This window comes from Cylas formicarius, unplaced genomic scaffold (genome assembly GCF_029955315.1).
Source record: "Cylas formicarius isolate icCylForm1 unplaced genomic scaffold, icCylForm1.1 PGA_scaffold_1__22_contigs__length_36826433, whole genome shotgun sequence".
Taxonomy (NCBI): domain Eukaryota; kingdom Metazoa; phylum Arthropoda; class Insecta; order Coleoptera; family Brentidae; genus Cylas; species Cylas formicarius.
Window position 1 is genome coordinate 36,512,889 of NW_026844264.1, and position 22,999 is coordinate 36,535,887.

The following is a 22,999-nucleotide window of genomic DNA, read 5'->3' on the forward strand; positions in this document are numbered from 1 at the left end:
GTCTGGTTAATTTATATTCCTTTCTGTCCGTTTAATTTTCCTTTCCTTTTTTATATAAGCTTTGTTAATAGGAAATATTTATTCTTGTATAATATTTTCAAAAAAATATAGTTCGTCATGATAGTCTGGTTTTATATTCCGTCGTCACAATCTGTCGCTCATTCTTTTATCGATTGAATTCAAAAAACTTAATAGCTCATTCAATTATTAATGAATTTATATCCAAATTTTCCGCTAATTACGCGATATTTTTATTCCTTCCATTGTTCAAACCTCCTTTCTTCCTATTAATTGTATGTGATTCGTTGTAATAATAGCTCAGTCATTATTAATGAAAATATATATCAATAATATACAAATTTTTCGCTTTTTATGCGATATTTTTATTCCTTCTATTATTCAAACCTTTTGTTCTAATAAATGCTTCTGTGTTTTAATTGTTTTGTACATTTCATTTGTGATTGATTATATTTTTAACTGTATTAACTGCATTTTTGACTTTAACAATAACAAATATTTACTGTCGAAAAATAACTTTCATAATGGCGAATTCAGTATATTGAACCTTATTAAGCTTTTCCAAATCGTCTTACCCCAATCGTATTACCTGTGGGCCAATTTAAAAAAAAAGTGTGGCAACCAGACACGTGGAAACAAAGCAGGACGTTCTACTCCTGCGCGTTACGCCATTGACCTACGAGCAAACGCTCCCGTTCAAAACGAAACAAGCATACCCGTTCCGTCGCAGAGCGAGTGAAATAAACGCGAATCGGCGTTTCCCGAACCAAATTCGCGTTGAAGGAGGCGCTGGTGGTGCGCCGTTGTCGCGTCTAACGTTTAGTCCGGTAAACACTTTTACGAGGTGTCGAAATAAAATTGCTTTCGTCAGCGACGTTAAATTTACAAATCATTTCCTCGCGTAAATCAAAAAGCCCCCGGAAGGAAACTCGACTCGTAAAACGGAGGTTTCCGGATGGTTAACGGCTTTCATTTGTCATAGAGCTTACACACCGACAACCCATGATTTGAACCAAGACTAGGTAAGTACTGCCTTTCCATTTTTAAATACAACATAATAAACGATTTCATTATTTAACATTAAGCATGTGAGCGATCCCCCTCCAGTCGCGTGCAGGATTTCCGCGTTGGCAACGGCGGCAACGCCGCCCGCGCTCGCGAGTCCGCGACCGCGGCTTATCAATACGCAGAGAAGCGGCAACAGCGCGGCGATTGCGCCGCCGTGCGCGTTCCTATAATATCCAGCGCTAACTGCGACCGAAATGACCTCACACACAATTGACGAATTAATTCTGACATTCGCTCTGGTGGCGTTTCAATACAAACCGTAGTGTTTTTCGTCAATAGTTGGTGATCGGTGGTGAGTGTGCGTCGCGTGGTGGCGCGTACCCGCGGTGTCTACCGTCGTCGTCGTCGATGTCATGGACAATAACTAGGGGTATGGCGGATGGAGAGACGCCTGAACGCGAGCTCGAGCAACAGATCCTGCAGATCAAGAAGCAACACCAGCTGCAGCACCAGATCCTGCTGCAGCACTTTCAGCAGCAGCAGCAGCACCTCGCGGAGCAGCACGAGCAGCAGCTCAGGCAGCACCTCAAAGAGTTCTGGGAACGGCAGAAGCAGCTGCAGGAGCTGAGGCAGCGGGAGCAATTGGAAGCGCTCAGGAAAAAGGAGAAGCATGAGGAGAGTGCGGTGGCGTCCACCGAGGTCAAGCAGAAGCTGCAGGATTTCCTGCGGCAGAGGAGGTCGGGCAATTCGAAGGTGGCCCGTCCCGACAATTCCTGTTGGTAAGTGTTCGAGTGTTTGTCAGCTTTTTGCGGGGCGGTATTTGTGAACGGACTCGGTGCATTGTGAATAGTTGAAATTTCCGAAATGTTCCTCAAACATAACCACACTTCGGTGATTTTTACGAACTCTAATGGATGAACAAATGAGAATCGCGTTGATAGCGTAATAACAAAAACGTAGCGACCAAGTTAAAATCTAACGAAACATTCGGCGACAAAGTGCTTGTTCTTTTGTTCTTTTATCCTATCGTCGTGAACAATACCAAGACAAAATGCAGCGACACCTGTTGATGCGGACCACAGAGATGTTTCGAAAAAACGTCCGAGCTTTTTTTTTCTATTTTTAACGTCAAAACTCGCTATCTGCTAATTTAAAGTATTAGTGGATTCGTCCTTGGCAGTTGATTAGTTAAATAAAAATTATTATTAGCTCGGGGCGGCTATGTGCGCCGCGATAATATTCGAACGTAATTGTTAATCTAAATGTACGGCGATCGGATACGTATGTTAATGCTCTGCGCGGTCGATCGTACGTACGGGAAAAAAAAACCTACATACTTCGACAGGAATTTCGTATTTTTTGTTATCAGGTGGCGATGTTTAGATGAAAAAAGGGTTCGATTTTAGTGCGATCGCGTTTTAAAGCAGGTATATACTTTTTTTAGAAATGTACTGGCGATCCGGCCAGAAATCAAGCGAAGACCTTTGTTTAGTTGTAATAAAAACCATTGCAAATACAGTAGAACCTCGATTATCCGGGCCGGCCGGGACCGAGCCTGTGCGGGATAATCGAACACACGTATAATCCAAAGACCTTTCTTTTAATTATTTTTTGAAATTTATTTAGATAAATACATGTGTCAACCAAAGAGAACAATACAACGTAATACAAGATACAACATACATGTAACAAAAAATATAATATAGTGTATGCAAAATGTATACAATAAATTATGGTTGCAAAAATCACTTAAAAAAATCACTGATTTCTACATTTTATAATTTCTTTCATTTTTCTAAGCTGAAGTACATGAATGTCATCGTTTGCAGGCTGTTCTTCAAAATATTGAATAAGTACGTTTACTGCATCCCTTGCATCTTGACGACTTCTCTTGATTTCGCAATAATTATTCTCATCATTATCACTACTTTTTTCAGAACTTTCTTCAGGTGTCGTGTAAATTTTGAAAATCGATGATTTTTATGGGATCGCCGTTGGTACAGAAATGATCACCGTCAAATTTTTTTTGTTTGTCCGTTCTCCGTTCTCGTCTTTTGGTTTTTCCTGAATAACTTTCGAACCGTTTGAGTTACAATACATTACAAACATTTACCATAAGTTAAGGTACCATTTGATCATCTATGGATAAGTTGGACGAAAATATGCCAAACTGAAGATTTTTTTTATTTATTACATCAAAGAAGGGTCTAACTTTTGAAAAGTTATCATTTTTATCCAACAGATTTTTGTCAGATAAGTGCAAGTTTTGCTTTATCAATTGGAATCTATTGCGGCTCATACATTTTTTTATCAGATCAATTCCTCTGTCTTTCTCAGTAGACCAACAATGCTAAATATGTGGCAATGAATGATAACCCGAGGATAATTAAATGCCTACAAAATTGAAAAGTTCACTTTTTGACAACGAGAATTCATGGCGATTATTGTCTTGAGCATAGTTTACCGAAAATTCATTTCAATCCGTCATCAAAAAACATAAAAAATATTTCAAGCGGAGTTTGAAGTTGAAATGTCAGCTTTGAATTGACATCCTTTTGAAAATATTCAAGTAACCGGTAACGCCGTCGCTTTAATTTTCTATATGAAGATTGAAAAATGCGAAGTTTGACAAAGACATCAAATTCCTCCTATTAATAATTAGATCCAGATCTTTGTGTGTACCGATTGGTTATAGCCATCCAGTCAACCTGCAGCGGCAGAACTATTACGGCCAATTTTTGTATTTGCGGTTTTCGTCTGTCACATACGCCGCTCGGGAGATTTGAAAAAATCCATATCGAAGTCGTTGTTTCGGGGACTGTCAAGACGCGATGACGTCATTGATTATTACTACGCACTGCATGGTTTCATAAAAACCAGGAAACTTGGAAACTCCAGGGCTCTAACCTCTACTTCGAGCAATGATTGAATCATATACAGGGTGTGTCGTTTATGGGCAAAAAATCTAAAATATCCTAAAAATGTCCGTTTTTGTGAGTAAATTATCGGCAATAAATGAAAAACCGTTAAATATGGGATAATCTTATTTGAACAGTATTGTAAATTATACAGGGCGCGATGTTTGTTGTAACATTGAAGTTCGACGAGATATGAAGTTGTTTCGTTCATTTACATTATCAAATTGTTGAGGAATTCCATTTGAAGCGTGACTTGAAACTAATCAAAACCGGCATTGAGTATTATAAGGAAACGGCAATAATGATTTTTTTCAAAATTTGTTTGGCCAGTTGACAGTCTACACAAAAGTAACTAAAAATGACGTTATTCCAGAAAGGTAATGCAGCAACCATATATGGCTAACTTTTATTCAGAATTTATAAGTTATTTTTAATTCCGATTAAAATAACATTGCGCGATTTTTTCTTTCGATCAATAAAAATCAACCGTAACTTGAATATGAAGTAACATTACCTCGTATTTTACTCAATGCCGATCGACATTTAACCGAGTCATATATCACCGTTTTTACAACTTTAATCGGGGATTGATTTTTGGCGCAGTCATTACGGACCACCCTGTATATCCAGTCTTGGTAACTGCGAACAGGTGGCAAAATCAATCTCCCGTCCCTGACCCGAGCTAAAACCGGACTAAAACATTACAGCTGTCCCGATCGGCTTCTGATTTATAACGAGTTAAAAATAAACAAACGGAAAAGTTAAAAAACATAACGATTTGCTTTGTTTGCAACCTTATTGTACAAATTTTTGATTGATTTTTTTCGATTATGCTTGCGAAGTAGAAGGATTTAATGTTAGACGAAAGCTGGACAAACAAACAATTTGCGAAAGAAATGCCATGTCAGAATGAACGTAAATGTTGACAAACAATATATGAACGTAAACAAGCAGTCGATCTAAGTAATACGGATTTTGTTTTGCACTTGGCTTTCAGGAAACAGTAAGTATGTCACCGCATTGAGTAGTGCAGTTTTCAGATGTCATGAAGTAATATCCACCTATGGTTTTATCAATAAATCGTCGACACTAGCCAAATTTTATTTTGAAAATTGAATTGAGGTGGCTTTTACTTTTTTGACGACAATTTTGATATTTTACATACAGCCACAAAAAGTAGAAAATTAAATTTATCGGAAGCCATGGAAATTAAGAAAATGGGACTTATCGATCAAATAGATTTAAATGCCTCTCCATTATTAAACTTAAATTCTCACAACAACATTAATTAAGGTTTTATTATCATTTTTCGGTATGTATAGTAGCAGGTAGTTTGTAAATATTACATGTGATAAAGACACCTCCATGTTAATCTCCATGGCTTCCAATAAATTTAATTTCCTGCTTTTTGTGGCTGTACAAAATATCAAAGTTGTCGTCAAAAATGTGTTTTTCTGTGTTTAAGTGTGTTCGTTCGTTGATGCGTTTCTTGAAGGATCTACCTGTTTGTCCAATATAAATTTTAGGACGAGATCCGCATTTCAACCTGTACACACTTGATTTTTGAGATTTTGAGCGCTTCGTTTTATTGTTTTTTAAAAATTTTCCTATTCCGTTGTTAGTTCTGAAAGCCACATTTTGACAAATGTTTTGAAACTTTTTCACTGTAATTGTTTTACATTGTTCGTGTTCTGTATTAGGTTTTGGATAAATAGGGTTTACTGTTGTTTATTTATAATTTTATCTATAATGGACGGATTGTAGCCGTTGTTCAGTGCATAACTTTCAATTCTAAGCAACTTTTCCTAATAACGTTTGGTCAGTTTTTGAAATAAGGGAAATTTAACACTGCCCTGTACGCTGCAAATATTTGAAGGCCATCTAATATGATCAAGGAACGTGCACTACTTTTCGCAATATCGGTTTTGGTTAGTTCACATTGAAATTTACTCAAATTTTGATGGGGTCGGTAAATTCATGGATAAAAACAAACGGAGGTAAAATTGATTAATGTCTAATCATCATTAAGTTGTGCGTATTCTAGCGCCCCCGTGCGTGTAGAAACTCAAACTAAACTTGCATGCATAAAAATCGGAGCACTAAATTTTTGACTTTGGTGTATTTTACTGGCCCAAAAAACAAACATGCTAATTGGGAAGACAATTTTGATATTCTTTAGTACAAGTTTAAATTTTTTAACAGTGCTGATCTTTTATGTGCGTATAGGTTAAACCAATGAAACGTGTTCATGCAGTAGTAGTGGTGATGGTCACATACTTGCTATGGACTCAAATTAATCGCCTTTGGAACTGGAATTTTCACATAATTCGATAAATGGAGAAGAATTTCTTTTTTTTTTCTTAAGAGTGGCTTAACCTTCCACAAGAAGCAATAGCGAACTTGATTAGATCTATTCCTAATCGAGTATGAGATATTATTAGGCCAAGATGGAGTCATATCCATAATTAAAAAATAAGTGTGGAATTGCTAATTATCAATAACCCTAACCTAAGACCTAAAAAGCAGAAACTTTTTTTTTTTTTGATCTGATCAGTAGATACACGCAAGTTAATTTCCCGAATTGCAAATAGTATTTGGGCGTTTCGCGCGAAAATCAAACACCTGCGTCCAACAATTGCCCGGTGGCAGTAAAGATCTCGTTCGCGCTAATTATGAACGCAGCAACGGGAGAATTAGCCGTCTCTCTAATTAATCGCTAATACGAGTTCGATGTTTTATTATGCAAATTTGACGACAAGACAAGGTTTTATTTGCCAAAATCCATTCACCATCGTCGCGAAAAATAAATCCGGATTAATTTAGTCGTTTCGACGGGCCGACTCCTTCTGTTGCACTCCCCCGCATATGTCCCACGAATTTGACGCTGAAATTTATAGTATTTTTAGTGAATTTTTATCTCTCAAAGGTCGTTCTAAATATACGGGTTTTTGACGTTTCCTGCCGGGACCGGATTCCAACCTGCGGGAACAATCCGGACAGAAACAAGGGCCATGATGACATAAAGACTTCCAATCCCTGAACTGGAGATACCCGACGCCAAAATACACTGATAAGCCCACCATGCGTTCAATATTTTAATTTTATTCTGTTTTTTTTTCATTAATTTAATTTTTTGACATAAGAATTACGAATTTATAACGAAAATATTAGTTAGATAAATTGAATTTTTGTATGTTCAACATGACGCAAATGTGAAAGAGTTTTCAATTTTTCATAGAAAGACCAATCAACTAGGTTTTTTAACGTAGGTTTTTAACTTATTTGCATTTAAAAAGTTTGAAGTATTTTGAGGTACGGACAACGATAAGAAAATAATATTTAACATTAACAATTTTGATAACAGTTATCAAAAAACTATAATACGAATGTTGGGTCTAGTCAATGTTTTAATTTTATTCTGTTTTTTTTTTCATTAATTTAATTTTTTGACATAAGAATTACGAATTTATTACGAAAATATTAGTTAGATAAGTTGAATTTTTGTATGTTCAACATGACGCAAATCTGAAAGAGTTTTCAATTTTTCATAGAAAGACCATTCAACTAGGTTTTTTAACGTAGGTTTTTAACTTATTTGCATTTAAAAAGTTTGAAGTATTTTGAGGTACGGACAACGATAAGAAAATAATATTTAACATTAACAATTTTGATAACAGTTATCAAAAAACTATAATACGAATGTTGGGTCTAGTCAATGTTTTAATTTTATTCTGTTTTTTTTTTCATTAATTTAATTTTTTGACATAAGAATTACGAATTTATTACGAAAATATTAGTTAGATAAGTTGAATTTTTGTATGTTCAATATGACGCAAATCTGAAAGAGTTTTCAATTTTTCATAGAAAGACCAATCAACTAGGTTTTTTAACGTAGGTTTTTAACTTATTTGCATTTAAAAAGTTTGAAGTATTTTGAGGTACGGACAACGATAAGAAAATAATATTTAACATTAACAATTTTGATAACAGTTATCAAAAAACTATAATACGAATGTTGGGTCTAGTCAATGTTTTAATTTTATTCTGTTTTTTTTTCATTAATTTAATTTTTTGACATAAGAATTACGAATTTATAACGAAAATATTAGTTAGATAAATTGAATTTTTGTATGTTCAACATGACGCAAATCTGAAAGAGTTTTCAATTTTTCATAGAAAGACCATTCAACTAGGTTTTTTAACGTAGGTTTTTAACTTATTTGCATTTAAAAAGTTTGAAGTATTTTGAGGTACGGACAACGATAAGAAAATAATATTTAACATTAACAATTTTGATAACAGTTATCAAAAAACTATAATACGAATGTTGGGTCTAGTCCCACCATTTCCCATTCCCATTCTATATGAAGTTGCCTGTATATCTGATGAAAAACGGTAAGACCTAGGTATAGCATGTTATACAGGTAGTTTCAAATATACAGCGTGTTCAAGAAATAGAATTTCAACAAAACACACTGTATGTGCAATATGTCTAGAATGAAAGGTGTACTTAAAATAAGCTAGTAAGATTGTGGTCATTTTTCCACCAATATATAAACACCCTACTTTGCCACTTTGCACTTCAAAAATTCACGCTTCTACAAATTTTATTGTCGCCATTGGAATCTCGTTTTTTGAATTTATTTTTTTTTTGCGACCCGGAAATTGAATTTGAATCTTGTGAACAGGTAAGAAAATCATTCATTTTTGATTTTTCCAAGGAACTAGTTACGTTTTTAGCTGCGAAATTTATGATATAAAGGTAATGGACATGCAGAGGCAGCTTTAAAAGGCATTTTCTTGCATCTGTAATTTCCATATAAAACATTGTCTTTCATTGCTACATAATAGTTTTCACCTATGAAGTATTATATTTTATTTAATTTATCTATAATGTTTTGAACAGTAAATAATTTGTTGTAATTTAAAATTGTTAAAAAAAAAACTTCTGCGTCTTAAATTAAATTAAAAAATCAATGGAAGTTATCATTCTGTGACAATTGTCGCTACAGAAAGTAGTGAGAAACTTCTGTCGTGTTCTTAGTCGCAAAGCATCCATCCCTTCGACTCATAATGAATATATTTATAGTGTTCGTCTTTTTGTACGATTTGTCCCGTCTGTACTAACGGAAAGGCTGTAGAATTTTCAATATTAAACTGTTATAAGTCGCTTTGTTGTTAATATTTGTCTTAAATTGCCTAAAAGGAAGAGGAATTTAGACTCAAGAACCTGCTGCAATGCCAAGGAAGTTTGCACTATCGACCATTGAGAGTCTCCCGTCAGCAACTTTTATATCGTTTCTATGTTGTGAGCTACGAAACCGTATATAATTTGATTTAGTTTTGTTTAAGCACAAAGAATTTTAGCCGAACTTGAATAGTTTATCAAAGTTTGCCTTTAAGTTTTTGCTGCCTGTTATTCATCATCTTTTAGAGAAAAAAACGCTGCCAGAATGGAACCTTAAGTACAACGTGTCCCATTTTTGATGGTTTTACGGAATATCTATTTTATTAATAAACCTAACGAGTTGCAAAAGTAAACCTGGAAAAATTTTCCGATATTTTTCTTTGGTGTTCGGATGGGTCCTGTAATCCGGAAACGGGTTGTTGGTTTGGTCAACCATCCACAACAAGCGTAATTACTATTGGCGGCCACCGGGTGACGATCGGGATAAAAGGCGCCCAAAAATAAAACCGTCCGTGTCTAAAAATAAACACTTCATTAATAGAATCCGACGCTGTCGAGCGCTCTACGTGACTCAACGTAAATTTTTGTTATACATCTGATAACTTTAGCGAAACGTTTGTTGTCGTTTCGAGGTTTTTTTTTTATCGCGGTTATTTTTAAATCGAAAAACGCAATAGTTCCGCTTTTCCAAAAGTCAATGCTAGATTAGTCTATTGCAGAAAGGTGCGGAGTATAAAACCTCATTAGGTGTCCAAAGGAAATACTTAAGTATAAGTAGATAAATGGCAGGGCGTTCCTCAGGGCAGTGTTCTCGGGCCTTTGCTTTTCCTGATGTAATACGACCAAAAATATAGTGCATTTATTGCTTTGACGTACCTTAACCGCAGGCCTTCGCGGGTAAAACCCATGCCAACAGATGTTTATTCTGCATTTAGTAGATCTTGCCTGATATGGACCGCAACGAATATTTGTAGAAACTCGAATTTTTTTTCAACGTATTAAATTTGATTTCGAATAAGTAGAAGCGTTTATTTAAACATCAGGTGATATGTATTGTTCTTAACAGTTTAATCTAAATCGCAATATGTTCGTATATATTCCGGAAGTATTAGACTGTGATCCTTCCAGTAAGTACGAGCTTCTACCCAGCGAGGCTGTTTTCACTGGATAGTTTGAAGGGTATCTTACAGGTAAGTATGAAAATAATCATTTTTGTATTGTGTGCCTGTTTAACGACATTCTTCTTCTTGTATTTTTGCGTCTTCGACATGGTTCTTCGATTCTTTTTTAAGATAATAGGTTATGTTCGCGGTACGTCATAAGAATACAGATAAATATTTATTATAGACATGGAAAACAACGCAGAATTTAAAGACGAAGTGGAGATGGTAGTCGAACCTAATGACAATTTAGAAGACGAACTACCTCGGCAAATGAAAAAACGCATCCATTTGTCTTCGAATACTAAACAAATTGTTTTGAATGTTTACAATTTTATAAGAAATTCAGAAGAGGAAGTAGGAGCAGCAATAAAAACGAGTGACATGACCGAAGTCAACTGCAAGAGGAAAGTGAGAGAAGATGCTAGTACTTCGCGGGTTGATCATTGCTGAACAGTGCTGCGATTTTGTATATAAATAATAATACTATGTAGAAATGTAATGAAATGGAACATAATAAATTGTTCTAATTTGTACTATTTTTTTATGTACATGTTTCAAGAATTGCTCGGCGAAAAAGATTGGAAACATACTTATTAGTGTAGGTAGATAAATTCCTAGGACGGTCCTGGAATGGTTACGGGTAAGGGACTGCCGTTTTTGCAGTAATAAACGGTAGGCAAAGTTTATCGCGGAGTCGGATGTAAAAGCACTATATCTCTGGTCGAAGTTTATTTATTAATTACAATATTTACAGAACCATAACTAGGATGGGGCACAGTTAAATTTTGCAGAAAGATTTACAGACTGGATTAATGCCAGTAAACACTGATTAAAAATTAAATGACAATCGTGTACATGTAAATGACACTGTCAAATATTTAAGAGTCTATCATCTTATTCCTACCAGATTCTTAGTTTTGAATGAATCAGTGGCAGCCTTGAAAACAGTCCATGCGTCGGTCATGATTAGATGTTATTTTCACGTGAAATGTTGAATGTGTATTTTTGTTAAAACAGTTTTATTGTTTTGATGGCGATTATGAAGCTATTGAATAGGGTTTTAGAGAAAAGAGGAATGACACACATATGCTGTCTGTACAGGGTGTCTGCGAAAAACTAAAATAAATATAAATAAAAACGCAAATCGTTAGACAAATATTTTCCTTTAATAAATTTAATGGAAAACTTATGCAATGACGTGCAGAAAATAAATTTAGGTAGATTCAGATTATTAGAATTTTTTTGTCTCGTAACATTTACGGTTTTCAAATATAAAAATGAAAAGCATTGCAAGATTTTAGTGCGTTTTGTACCAACTTTTATCATTTATCTTCTAAACAGTTACAGTTTTAAACATAATTTGTCAATAAGCGTTTCTGCATAAACTATGAACATAAAAACACTTAATTTAAAAAATATACAATGGGCATGACACCAGACACAAGGCAAAATAAGAACGCAATTTGTATAGTAAGTATTGGAAATATCTGCGCTGGAATATGCCTGCAATTGTTCGAATTCTTAGGTCGTCAATAGTGGGGACGAATTCTTTTATAAGTTTCCCAGATATAATAATCCAAAGGATTTAAATATTTTCCTATCCAACGGTTTTCATACGTACGAAAGGACCTAATAAAATAGGACTCCTAAAGGTAGAAAATGTCGCCCAGTTGAATGAACACCTATAATTCCTAACCAAACGATTTTTTTTTCTCCCTGATATTGTCCCTCCTGTTCCGTTTTGTAATTTAAATGTCTCTCTCTTTCCTTCTTCAAAGTTTCTCCTCAGTTCTTCGATGCTTCTATTTCTTCCGATTATATCATTTTCTCTACTGTCCTGAGGGTTCCTTTTTTTCATTTTTAATTTTGTTTCCGGGCTAAGTTTTCTCCCTTTTTCAGTTTTTATTGTTTATTATTTTGTTAACAACCCGATTTTCACATAGTGTTGTGAATTGAATTGTTTCTGTCTGATATTATCTCTCCTGTTTCGTTTCGCTTTCGTACTCCTGTTTCTTTCGGTTGCGTGATTTTCCCTTTGTATTTTCTGATGATTTGATGTTCACTTGTTGACGCAAATCGGTTTGATACACTGCCATCTTCAGATATGTGTTTCTTGTCCGATGAAAAATGGTAACGGAGCCTATTTGGTGTAATAGGCCGACACCAAACTTAAGCGGACTAGATTTGCCGTTTCATCAGCCTATGGATACCACCAATGCCTAAGCACCATTTATCGCCCGATTCGTCTCCAAATAACACCGGCTTACCTATTTATAGAAGTGATTACTCCGGTTCTTACCAACCACTGTTCTTGGCGGTTCTATTTATAGAGAAGGTGTGTGTGTGCGTGTGTCTATATAAATGTACGTATACCTCGAATCCGCGACGGCCTTGACTTGTCTCGATTTTCGACGACGACGTCGTTATTTTCGTTTTATTAGTCAACTTATTCGATATGTATTCCTATTAGTCGGACGAGGAAGCAATTAAATTCGTTTCCATCTGTTGCGAAAGTGTTTGCCTATTTTCCGAGGTATTTTCGAATGGTAATTTGTGCATTTTAATGCTAAATAGAAAAGACCGGAAACTTTTCATAGATAACTAGATTGCATGTAGAAATGTCACCCTCACACGCTACGGGTAGCTCAATTACCTGCCATCCTCAATGCACTGGAAGAAAGTACAGTCGACATTGATATTCAGATATGATAAGGAACGTCTATGAAAACGCCATATCAACCATACATGCAATTTAGCTACCTATAAAAGGTTTCCAGTATTTTCTATTTAGTTCCAAATTTTTAGCTCTTACCCATGGGCGTCCCCTCTTTTTCAAAATCTTTCCCAATGTGCTGTCACACGTTCCTCTTATCCGTTTTCCCCGCATTTTACTCTGCCAAACTCTTTTAACCGGTCGAGTGCTGGCCAATCTCTGTAAATGGCCCCACCAGCCAAGTTGTTTGAATTCTTCTGTGGATTCCACCTTTAACTATTTGTCCCTTCTGGTTATTCCTTTCACTCTCCTCAAGTATTTCATCTCTGCTGCTCCAATTTTATTCTTGTCCCTATCTGACGATATGTTGGTCTGTAAGTCATTTCATTTTAGTTTCCTTGGAAATTTCCTTTTTATATACGAGCCCCTTACTCAGTGCATGGCATACCTGATTTGCCTTTTCTGTTCTATAATTTAATTCTGTATCCTGTCCTCCTGTCTCTTCGAACATAATTCCCAAGTACTGGAAGCTACTAACTTGGTGTATTAATTAGTTATTGTTTAAAGTGAACACGTGATCCTGGTAATTCAGCCTTTCCGGAACCCACTTTGCGTTTCTGTTAGAGCGAACTTTAGTTCGCTGAGTTTCATTTAGATGCGCCACGTTGACTTTCTGTTGCTCATAAAGAGTAGTCCAAAAAAATGTGTTAGGCTCAAAAAAAAAATCTGGCTATCTATTTGTTTTCATTCGCGGGAAACTCGATATGTGTATGAAATGACACGATTATTGTTAGCAAAACACTTGTATCGATTGTATGTATGAAACCTCACGCAGTTTGAAATATTAACGAGTGGATTACGAACGACGTGTCTTCTGAGCTGTTTTTTTCCACCTTAACCTATTTGGCCGTCGTATTCGTAGGCGGGGTAATAGGTTTCGAATTTTTTTTCACCGCGCTCCCTTGACCGTCGACGTGTTTGACCTTTCCGCGTTTTATTTATAACCATGGCTATGACCTTTCGCGCCGTTATCCTTGCTCTATGTCATTACGCGTAGTATCTGCGGTTTTTGGATGTGCCTCGATTTTGAACCACCCTGTATATACAATATTTGTTGCAGGTCCGAGGGAATGGATACGGGATCTGATTCGTCGACAACGAACAACGATTTTCCACTACGGAAAACCGGTATGTTCCCTTTCTTTGTAAATATTTATTTCTCAAATTAATATTTTTTTGTATTGTTAAGACAAGATGAAATATTATATGTTTTTATAAAAATAAATGTTTGGCTATTTAGCCATCATCGTGGGGGCGTGGTATGATCTAATACTAGTACTTAAAAATCATCTATTCCAAAGAGAAAAGAAAAATAAAACAATACAGATTTCTATTTTATCTGCCTAAAGGAAAATGCTATTTTGCAAATTGTCCACCTGATGGCCATGTGAGCAAAGATTATTTTCCATTTCTGGCGAAAATATTGATTTCCGATCGAGTTTGATCCGGGCTACAATTTCATTAGTTTTTATAGCTGCAATGATATTTTTTGTATCCCAGTTAAACGGAAATGGCCCTTATAATTTTAAGTCTTCTTATTGTGTATTACCTAGTAGTGTAGCACACAAATTTAAACAGAACATGTATTATATATTTTATGTATACAAAAAGGTACACCGAGATACAAAAAATTGTCAATATTCAATAATTATCCCTAGAGGTTTAAAAAAAGAAACAATTTATTTACTAAGATTTTCACACATGTTTACAAACCTGTTACCTTAGTAAAAATTCATCTATATACCGGGTGACACAATAAAGTGGGAACACTCTTATAACTTTTAAATTTTCGAATTTTAAATGGCACAACTTACATTTTTAGGGCGGTTTTCCATTTGTTTAAGATTTGTTTAATTTCAGAAAATTGTTTACGTGATCATGGGAAAAATTGTAAATGAAACTTTTCTTTTCTTGTCTAATATTTTTTTAGGATAACCTGGTTTTTTAAAATGGCACCCTAGTGCGAACAAAAACTTTTTAAAGTCGGTACTTTTTTTGCATCATTTTCAAAATACGTTAAAAAATAAGCTCAAAAGGAAGAAAAAAAAAACAGATAGATAAATACATTTTTATCAAACCAAAATATTACTTAGGCGGCTATTAGTAGTATTTATGATAGTCAAGCCTGCTGAAATGAGAAAAACCGTGCTATCCTACGAATGATCTCCTGAATCCAAAAATGCAAAAAAAAATAGGTTGTGCCATTTAAAATTCGAAAGTTATTGTCAAAAAATTGGACGTTCAACCTACATTTTTTAAAGTTTGTTAGCCTAAAGTAATAGGGTAAATTGTAAAAGTAAAATTTTGGTCACTTTGCACTGAAGCTTGCGAAATATGAAAAATGCTATATATGGTAAAATAATTTTTGAAATAATTTTTGATATTGTTTTTCTCTAGGATTTTGTCCACGATGTTGGTCGAATAAACGTTATTTAAATATGTAATTCGTTTATAGTAGATTCAATACTACTGTAAAAACTTAAATTTATGTGCAAGAAGGATTTGGAATGGCGGTATCAGTGTGAAAAAGTTTATGAAATATCTAAAAAGTTATTAATTATTAATTATCTTCTTCTGTTGTACGTTTACATATTATGGTGCAAATTATTAAGAAGGTTAAAATAATTGGATAACTGTCTATCAGTGCCAGTAAAACCAGTTAAAATGTTAAAGAATCCATTAAAATGTCAGCTACTATCGGACTCCGAACAGTGTAGATATAAGATATTTTAGGTCCTGTGTGGTATCCTTTATATACTTATATATTGGAAAATTTGTTACATAAAAAAAGAGTTTATTGGGTAGTTTTAAATTTTATTTGCTAATTCTGTGGGATTTGGCTGTAAAATGTGTTCTTATAATATTAATGAAATATTAGATATTGTGTGCGTATTGTTTCTTTGTTAAACTTTTTAAGCTCGTTGGCGATTTAAAATTTCCCGAATTTTACCGAAATGTGTAATCAAGAATCAAGAACGAGATTGTGCCCATAGTTTTAGGTTTTACCGCCGAGGTGATCAGATCAATTTTACCGCTCACTTTACAAAGCATATCTCGCATATAGTCAATTGGTGATAAGTTAGGTGACCTTGGATGCCACGGAATGTCTGGTAGACGCGATTCAGTAGTTTGATCATTTTGATCGTTCCAGATGGCATATCATTCGAAACCAACTAGCTCAAATATATATTTGTTTAGTACTTTTACTTAATATGAAATTTCGCCACTCCAACAGGTTACGCCACTGGTAGGATCCGCTTATCGGGTACGTTAACAATTGATTGTGCAATGGTTTGTACGTTTCAGCCTCCGAGCCTAATCTGCTAAAGGTACGTTTGAAGCAACGCGTAATGGAACGTAGGAGTAGCCCAATGAGTAAAAGACTTCCGCCCTCGCTCAAGAAGAAACTGCTGAGCTCGTGTTTGCCGCCGAGTGAATCGCCTCCGCAGGAACCGCCGAAGGTAAGGGAGGCTATAACATGTCTACAATACGGCCACCTATATAAACAAATACTAGTTTCCATCCAAATATCGAGGCACGTTTATTATTAGGTGCTTGTTACATTGCAAGTTATATTCTCGAAAGTATCCTGGAAAGTATTGAAGTTTAGAGGTGATTTTTATGATGGGCGCATCATTGCCTCGTGTCGTCTTCCAGGAACTGAGTCCTCCGTGTGAGGCCGAAGAATACCAGCGGTTACCGCTATTCAGTAGCCCGTCGATGCCGAACATTTCGTTGGCCGCGCACCACGTGCTCAGTCCTGACCTGTCCGAGGCTGCGGTTAGGGCGGCCTGTACGGCACGTCTGGGCATGCCGCTCACGGGGCAAATGTTGCCCGGAACCCTGCCCTTTTATCCCTCGTTGCCGGCGATCGAGAGCGAACACGAGGAAACCCCTCTGGATACAATTAGCGAATTACAGGTGAGTTCTTTCGAAGATTATATACGCGGCGTGTTTTGACATCGAAAAGACGTTATACTTCGACCAGAAATATAGTGCTTTCACAACCGACCCCGCGATTAACTTTGCCTACTGTTTATTACTCCAAAATCTGTAAGATAAATAGAGTACTTACCCTTTAAACTATCCAGTGCAAACAGCCTCGCAGGGTCAAAGATCGTGAACCAGGTACATAAATACGTACTTACTGGAAGGATCACAGTCAAATACCCCTTTAATATATACCAAGATTAAATTAAACTCTTAAGAACGATACATATCATCCGATGTTAAAATAAATGCTTTTAATTGTTCGAAAAAAACAAATCAATCAATCTAATTTAAAATGATCTATTTACGTTACAAATAAAAATTTCAAGTTCCTACAAATATCCATCTATGGCAAGACCTACTTAATGCAGAATAAACTTCTGTTGGGATGGGTTTTACAACGGTTAAACGTCAAAGCAATAAGTGCGCTATATTTTTGGTCGTACTATAATTTGTCGGCGTTGAAAAATGAAAATGAAAACGTTGATCGATTGATAAGGCACAAAGCAAAAGCGGGCTTTGACTTAATAAAGAAAACTTTTTTATTATCTGATAAGTTAATCTTCTTCTTATTCTTTAAATCATTTTCTTAGGTTTTGAAGCCAGGAGATACGTCTTCGTCCTGTTCCCCTCTTGCCATACATTTTTCCTTTTAAAAATAATTGGAGGAGGCTATATCGTTGTTTATTCGTCATAATATGGCTTGGGGATTCCAATTGCCCTTTTTTTAATTGTTGTTATAACTTTTTTGAGTTCTTCTTTATTGCTCATATGTTTTATAGTATTTAGATGATCTTTCATGAACTGTTGTGCAATTTGTTTTATGCGTGCGTTTTTTAGTTGTCTCATTTCGTGTTTTTTGTTTTTTATTTGCTGAATTTTCTTTAAGTTTTATTGTTGTATTCTACCAAGGAGTAAGTTGTGATTTGGCTTGATGTCGACACCACATGTATCTTCACTGATGTTCCGAAATCTTTTGTTAAATTAATTAATTAAATACGTTGTGGTTCTACTATTACCTTAGGTTTTGATAAGGTAGATCTTAAATTTGAAGCAATAAAATTGGTTAGGCCAGTGTCAGAATTTGTAAGAAGTATATTGTTGTTTGTTGCAGTTAACTCTCAGGGCATAAATGAACTAAAGAGCGATACGCATAGAATTTTAACTGTTGCTTCAGTTTTTATATTAAAATTACTTACTTTTACTTTTAAAAATAAAACTGAATTAGAATCATTAGGCTCATACAACACTCGAGGCAGGAACAACATGCTGTTGAATAAATTAAAAATAATTTTAATTCAAATTTGAAGAAATTTATGAAGATCGGTAAATGAAAGATTAAAAGATGTAATATAAGGTTATAAAACATATTTTCTCTGCTTTTTTTCTATTTGACTTTAAATATAATTTTTTATCGACAGAAAATTAAAATGGCCAAAAAGCTTAGTTAAACTTGAAGAAAGAAACAATGAGGTACAAAATTTTGAGAAACCATTTTAAAAATTGTTTACGTCTGTTTTGAAATTTTATGGATTTTATTGTGATAATATAATTTCTCACTTTTTGGAAAAAAGTTCTAAGTGTTTTTTATATATTATTTTTACTTAATACTTAGTCGGTCACAAATTAAATTCTGGTTTATTAATTAGAACGTTAATTACTTTGGGTTTTTCTCATTCCCGCAAGAACGGTGGAATTTGGATATAGGGAATGTTACAAATACACTACAATACAACTTTAAAAGCAATCCAGAAATAGGATAATAACATTCTTCCTATTCTATTTAAATCAAGAAAGTTAGGTCTCTTAGGGAAAAAAACGTGAATGTGGCAACGTTGCCTGCCACCGTTGGACCCGTCCTAATTAGATACATCTGTGTACCAAATTTCATAAATTGAAATCTTAAGTCTTAATATGTCTATGTGTCTATGTTTATAAAATATAAAAATATTTATAAATTTACTATTAAATTTTTGTAGTAACTGGGGGCGATAATATGGTATATAAATATCTTCGGAATATAATTCGGGTTCTAGTGTTTGACTGAAATGATTTACAAATAAACACCAATTAAAATAGACTTCCGTCTTCAAACATGGCTCAGGGGAATTAAAACTTTACGATGAGTTGTTACGTTGCCGGTTAATTATATTTAGAAAAATTGAAGCTTAAAAATCAACAAATTTCAACGGTGCTTGTTTTATGTCGACGCCGTTTTAAAGAAACATAGAACGCAGAAAAAAACACAGAATAATTTGACAAAATGGCCGCGAATCCCGGCCAAAAACTTTTAATTCGTTTCGCGCCAACTAACTAACGATTGATTGAACCTCAATCGAAAATACAAGGAAAAGCCATCAAAATTCGTATTTATTTAGTGGTCGCTTTTAACTATATAACTAACGAATCCAAAATTCGAACGGTTTTGTGTGGGCCGATGATTACTCTTTGATGTGTCGATGCTTGTCGGGAGCGTAGACGAGATTAAGCAGCATCACATATTACTGCAGAAGGTTTTTGACTAGTTTCACCTGTTCATTGTCACATCAGGCGCCACAGGGTTCTAATTTTGGGCCACACAGTGGTGTCTGGCTAATAGACTCGATCTCAACACCCACGTTATTTCAGTTATTCAATAAAAGGCTCCACTTTTGAACAGACTACAGGGACTAAGGGACCTTGGAGTTGTTTTAATGAAACGTTTACGTTTATCGCTCGTATCTGTCGGTGGTCTAGAACTTTGATTTCGCTTGGCGAGACTGTAAACAATTTCCTAATATTTAAACGGTTGTATTTATTCTATGCGAGGACTAAGTTGAATTTCGGTTCAATCATAATAAAAGCGATTTTAAGCTCTGATAAAGCCAACATGACGCAAGAGGAATGGAAAACCCGTGACTAAAGTACCGGAAATGAAAGTGGCTTGCGACCGTGAGACGCATTTTAGAGTAAGCAGTAGAAAAAGGTTAATTTTAATGCCAATCTCGTGACTTAAAACCACAAATTGTTGCTAATGTAATTTCCCATTGCTCGTCGATTATTTATTGAGTTATTCTAATACGGTAACTATTTCGTGAAGTGGCGATAACTCGAATTTTATTTATGTGGTCCAACACTTCAGAATAATCTTTATTTTTAATTGCGCCCTTTAAACGTAGAGATAACAATAAGCGAAGCAATTAATTTGAATTAATTTGAATAACTGATAAATAATATTGGTTTGATATTTCGTACATTGAAATTTATTGGCAGTTTATTATGGAACATATGCCTTCGAACTTCCTTTAGGGATCACTCTTAACGACCTGCCAACAATTCTAAATATGTATAGGGCGTCCAAATATTATAACATTATTTTACGGAATCCTCCTTTATCAAAAAACCTTGTTTAAAGCATTGTTGCAGACCGGATCAGAACAATTCTTCAGCCGTGAAAGGCGAGAGATTTGGGGATATCACTTAGATCCCGGTCACTTTTCAACTATGTACAGGGTGTATCCGTTATAGGCAAAAAACTAACAAAAGTAAAATGCGAGGCAGCGTCTTCTTATTTTGCGAAAGTAGTTTAGTCAGTTTAGATGACACGAAACCAATGTTCGATTTATGCAGGAACCTCAATCCAGAGGGGTTATCAGGCCCCTGGGCAGGACGCAGTCCTCCCCTCTACCTCTGGGACACCCGTTGCTCCGGGGACCCCCTCTCCCAGAACCGCCCGAGCCGCCCCAACCCCCGCCCGAGGAGCAGGAGCAGCGAGATCTCGAGCTCAGGGCGAACGAATCCAGAAGGTAGGTTTTTAAATTAATAAGAAACTCTTCCAAAGAAAACGACGATGTTGATCGTTAAACGTTAAGGCGTATATGGGGGGGGGCGGCGGGGAGGGCAGGAATTATGTTTGCCCGTTGGGGTAATATTTCAAGGAGAAGGATCGGATTGGTTCGAAAACGGCGTCCTTGCGGCCTTTTTTAATATTCTAAATATAGCAAAAATCAATAAAGCATGTAACGACCACCTACCGGTACAAAAATAGAATCGGTTGGCTGAAAATTGAACCGCGGGAACGGGAGCGGCGTTGCCGCTTTGCGCGTCGTCGCTCGATTTTTGTTTTTTTTTCAAAAATTTGAATTTATTTATTTAGATACGTCGTTCAACAGGATAAATCCAACTACAAAACGGGAACTTAAGTGACAAATTAAAAAAAAAAAACAAACGAACAGCAAAATGCGCATACAGCGTAAAATGAAACAAAAATAATTATGTGCCATTCCTTAAAGAACGAACGAATAAAGAACGTTAAAACATTCGTACGCGGCGTAGAAACGTTAAAGGTTTGATCTACTCCTGAGCTAACCCTGGAAACACCACCACAGTTCAATTTTGATAAGAGGTCAGGACCGACAACCCGATTACGAATAATTTTGTACGTTATGCCTATTACGAAGCGAAGTATTGCTTATATCAAAGACAAAAGTGTCTAGAATTTTCGTCGTACAAATTCCGGCTTCGTTAAATGGTTTTGGTAAAACGGGCTCCATATAATATCACCGTATTCTAATTTAGATCTAACAAATGCGCGATTTTGATTGATTTATGATGATGATATTGATTATGTATCTTCGTGACATTACATTTGATGGGATTTAACGACAAATTATTATGGACAGTCCCGAATACTATCAATTTTGCGGAACAAGTTTAAATCGTCAACGTACGTCAACACTTTCATTAATAAGAATATTAAATAGAAGGGGGCCTAAATTGCTGCCTTGAGGTACACCGATATACTCTTCAAACTCGAGTCCACCTTAGAATAAGTATGAGTATGATCAAGTCAGTCAAAAGCCTTCGAAAAATCGGTATAGAAGAAGAAAGAAAGAAAGAAAAAGAAGAAAATAGAAAAAGTTCGAGATCGCGAGTCTAGATTTTCAGCTATCACTTGTGTGATATTTGAAATGTTGTTTTGATGTCTTACTGTTTTTTAAATGATTGAGTTGTTGTGGAGGAGAAGCAACCGAGCACATTAATTTAAGCAAAAATAAATGAAAACGATATATTTTATATACCGTATTCCGTGATCGGTTTTGATTTAAACCTCTTATCTATTTTTATTTGTTATTACTATTATTGAGAGGGTTTTCTGCTACATGTTTCATAAACTTCCTTTACATCTATTTTCTTTCTTTTCTTTAATTTAATTCTCACACTACTAGCGGTCTCTATCGGTTTTGTGTCGCATTACTGTTTTTTATATCTAAAAAATTCTCTATTTAAAATTTGGTAAATTCAGTTGAAGTAAATTGAACGGTCGCGTTGTCCCGCCCTCTACCACCGGTTTTCGGGAGTGAAATGACTTTATGTTTCGACACCATAATTGGATTAATATCTCATTTTGAGGCGCTGATCGTGACCATAAGTAAGTCCCTCGCAACTTTGTATCACTCATATATATTGATTTCGATTTAATAACTGTCATTCTACAAAAATAAGTTTCTCAAAAAAAGCGTAAAAGAAAAAAAATTGAAATGCAGTCCACTAGGCAATCAAAATAATGAGCTGCCGAGGTGCACGAAACATTTGAGTAATATCGCGGCAAGTGGACCACAACTTGATCATAAAAAATTAATCTATATATATTTTTTATAAGTACTTATGACGGAAAATTGATCGAACGATTTTTTAAAATGTTGATTTTAACTTTTTTTTTTGTAATGAAAATTTTGAGCACTTTTAATTAAAAAATGGATTACAAATCAACCGTAAGAGATAAATTTAGGAAATTTTCAGCATCCATGGTCAAACTTAAAATTATTTATTTTCGTATTTTTAACTAAATATCAAGTTAACAAATGAAAATTAAACTGATTTTTTGGTAAACAAAAATCATGTTTAAGATTTCGGAAGAAAATTTCACTGCTCGTCATTAGTTTAAACAAAATGAATTTAT

At 35.1% G+C, this 22,999-nt stretch overlaps 1 protein-coding gene across 1 annotated transcript in view; it reads left to right on the forward strand.

Moving 5' to 3' along the window:
* The first annotated feature begins 750 nt into the window (after window positions 1–750).
* Window positions 751–22,999, forward strand: part of LOC132696232 (histone deacetylase 7) — a 32,385-nt gene continuing 10,136 nt past the window's right edge. The window contains exons 1-6 of the mRNA XM_060660950.1: window positions 751–1,040; window positions 1,104–1,805; window positions 14,129–14,196; window positions 16,375–16,529; window positions 16,726–16,989; window positions 20,668–20,843. Coding sequence (XP_060516933.1) covers window positions 1,435–1,805; window positions 14,129–14,196; window positions 16,375–16,529; window positions 16,726–16,989; window positions 20,668–20,843 — 1,034 coding nt within the window. The 5' untranslated portion in view covers window positions 751–1,040; window positions 1,104–1,434. The remainder of the gene's footprint in view (window positions 1,041–1,103; window positions 1,806–14,128; window positions 14,197–16,374; window positions 16,530–16,725; window positions 16,990–20,667; window positions 20,844–22,999) is intronic.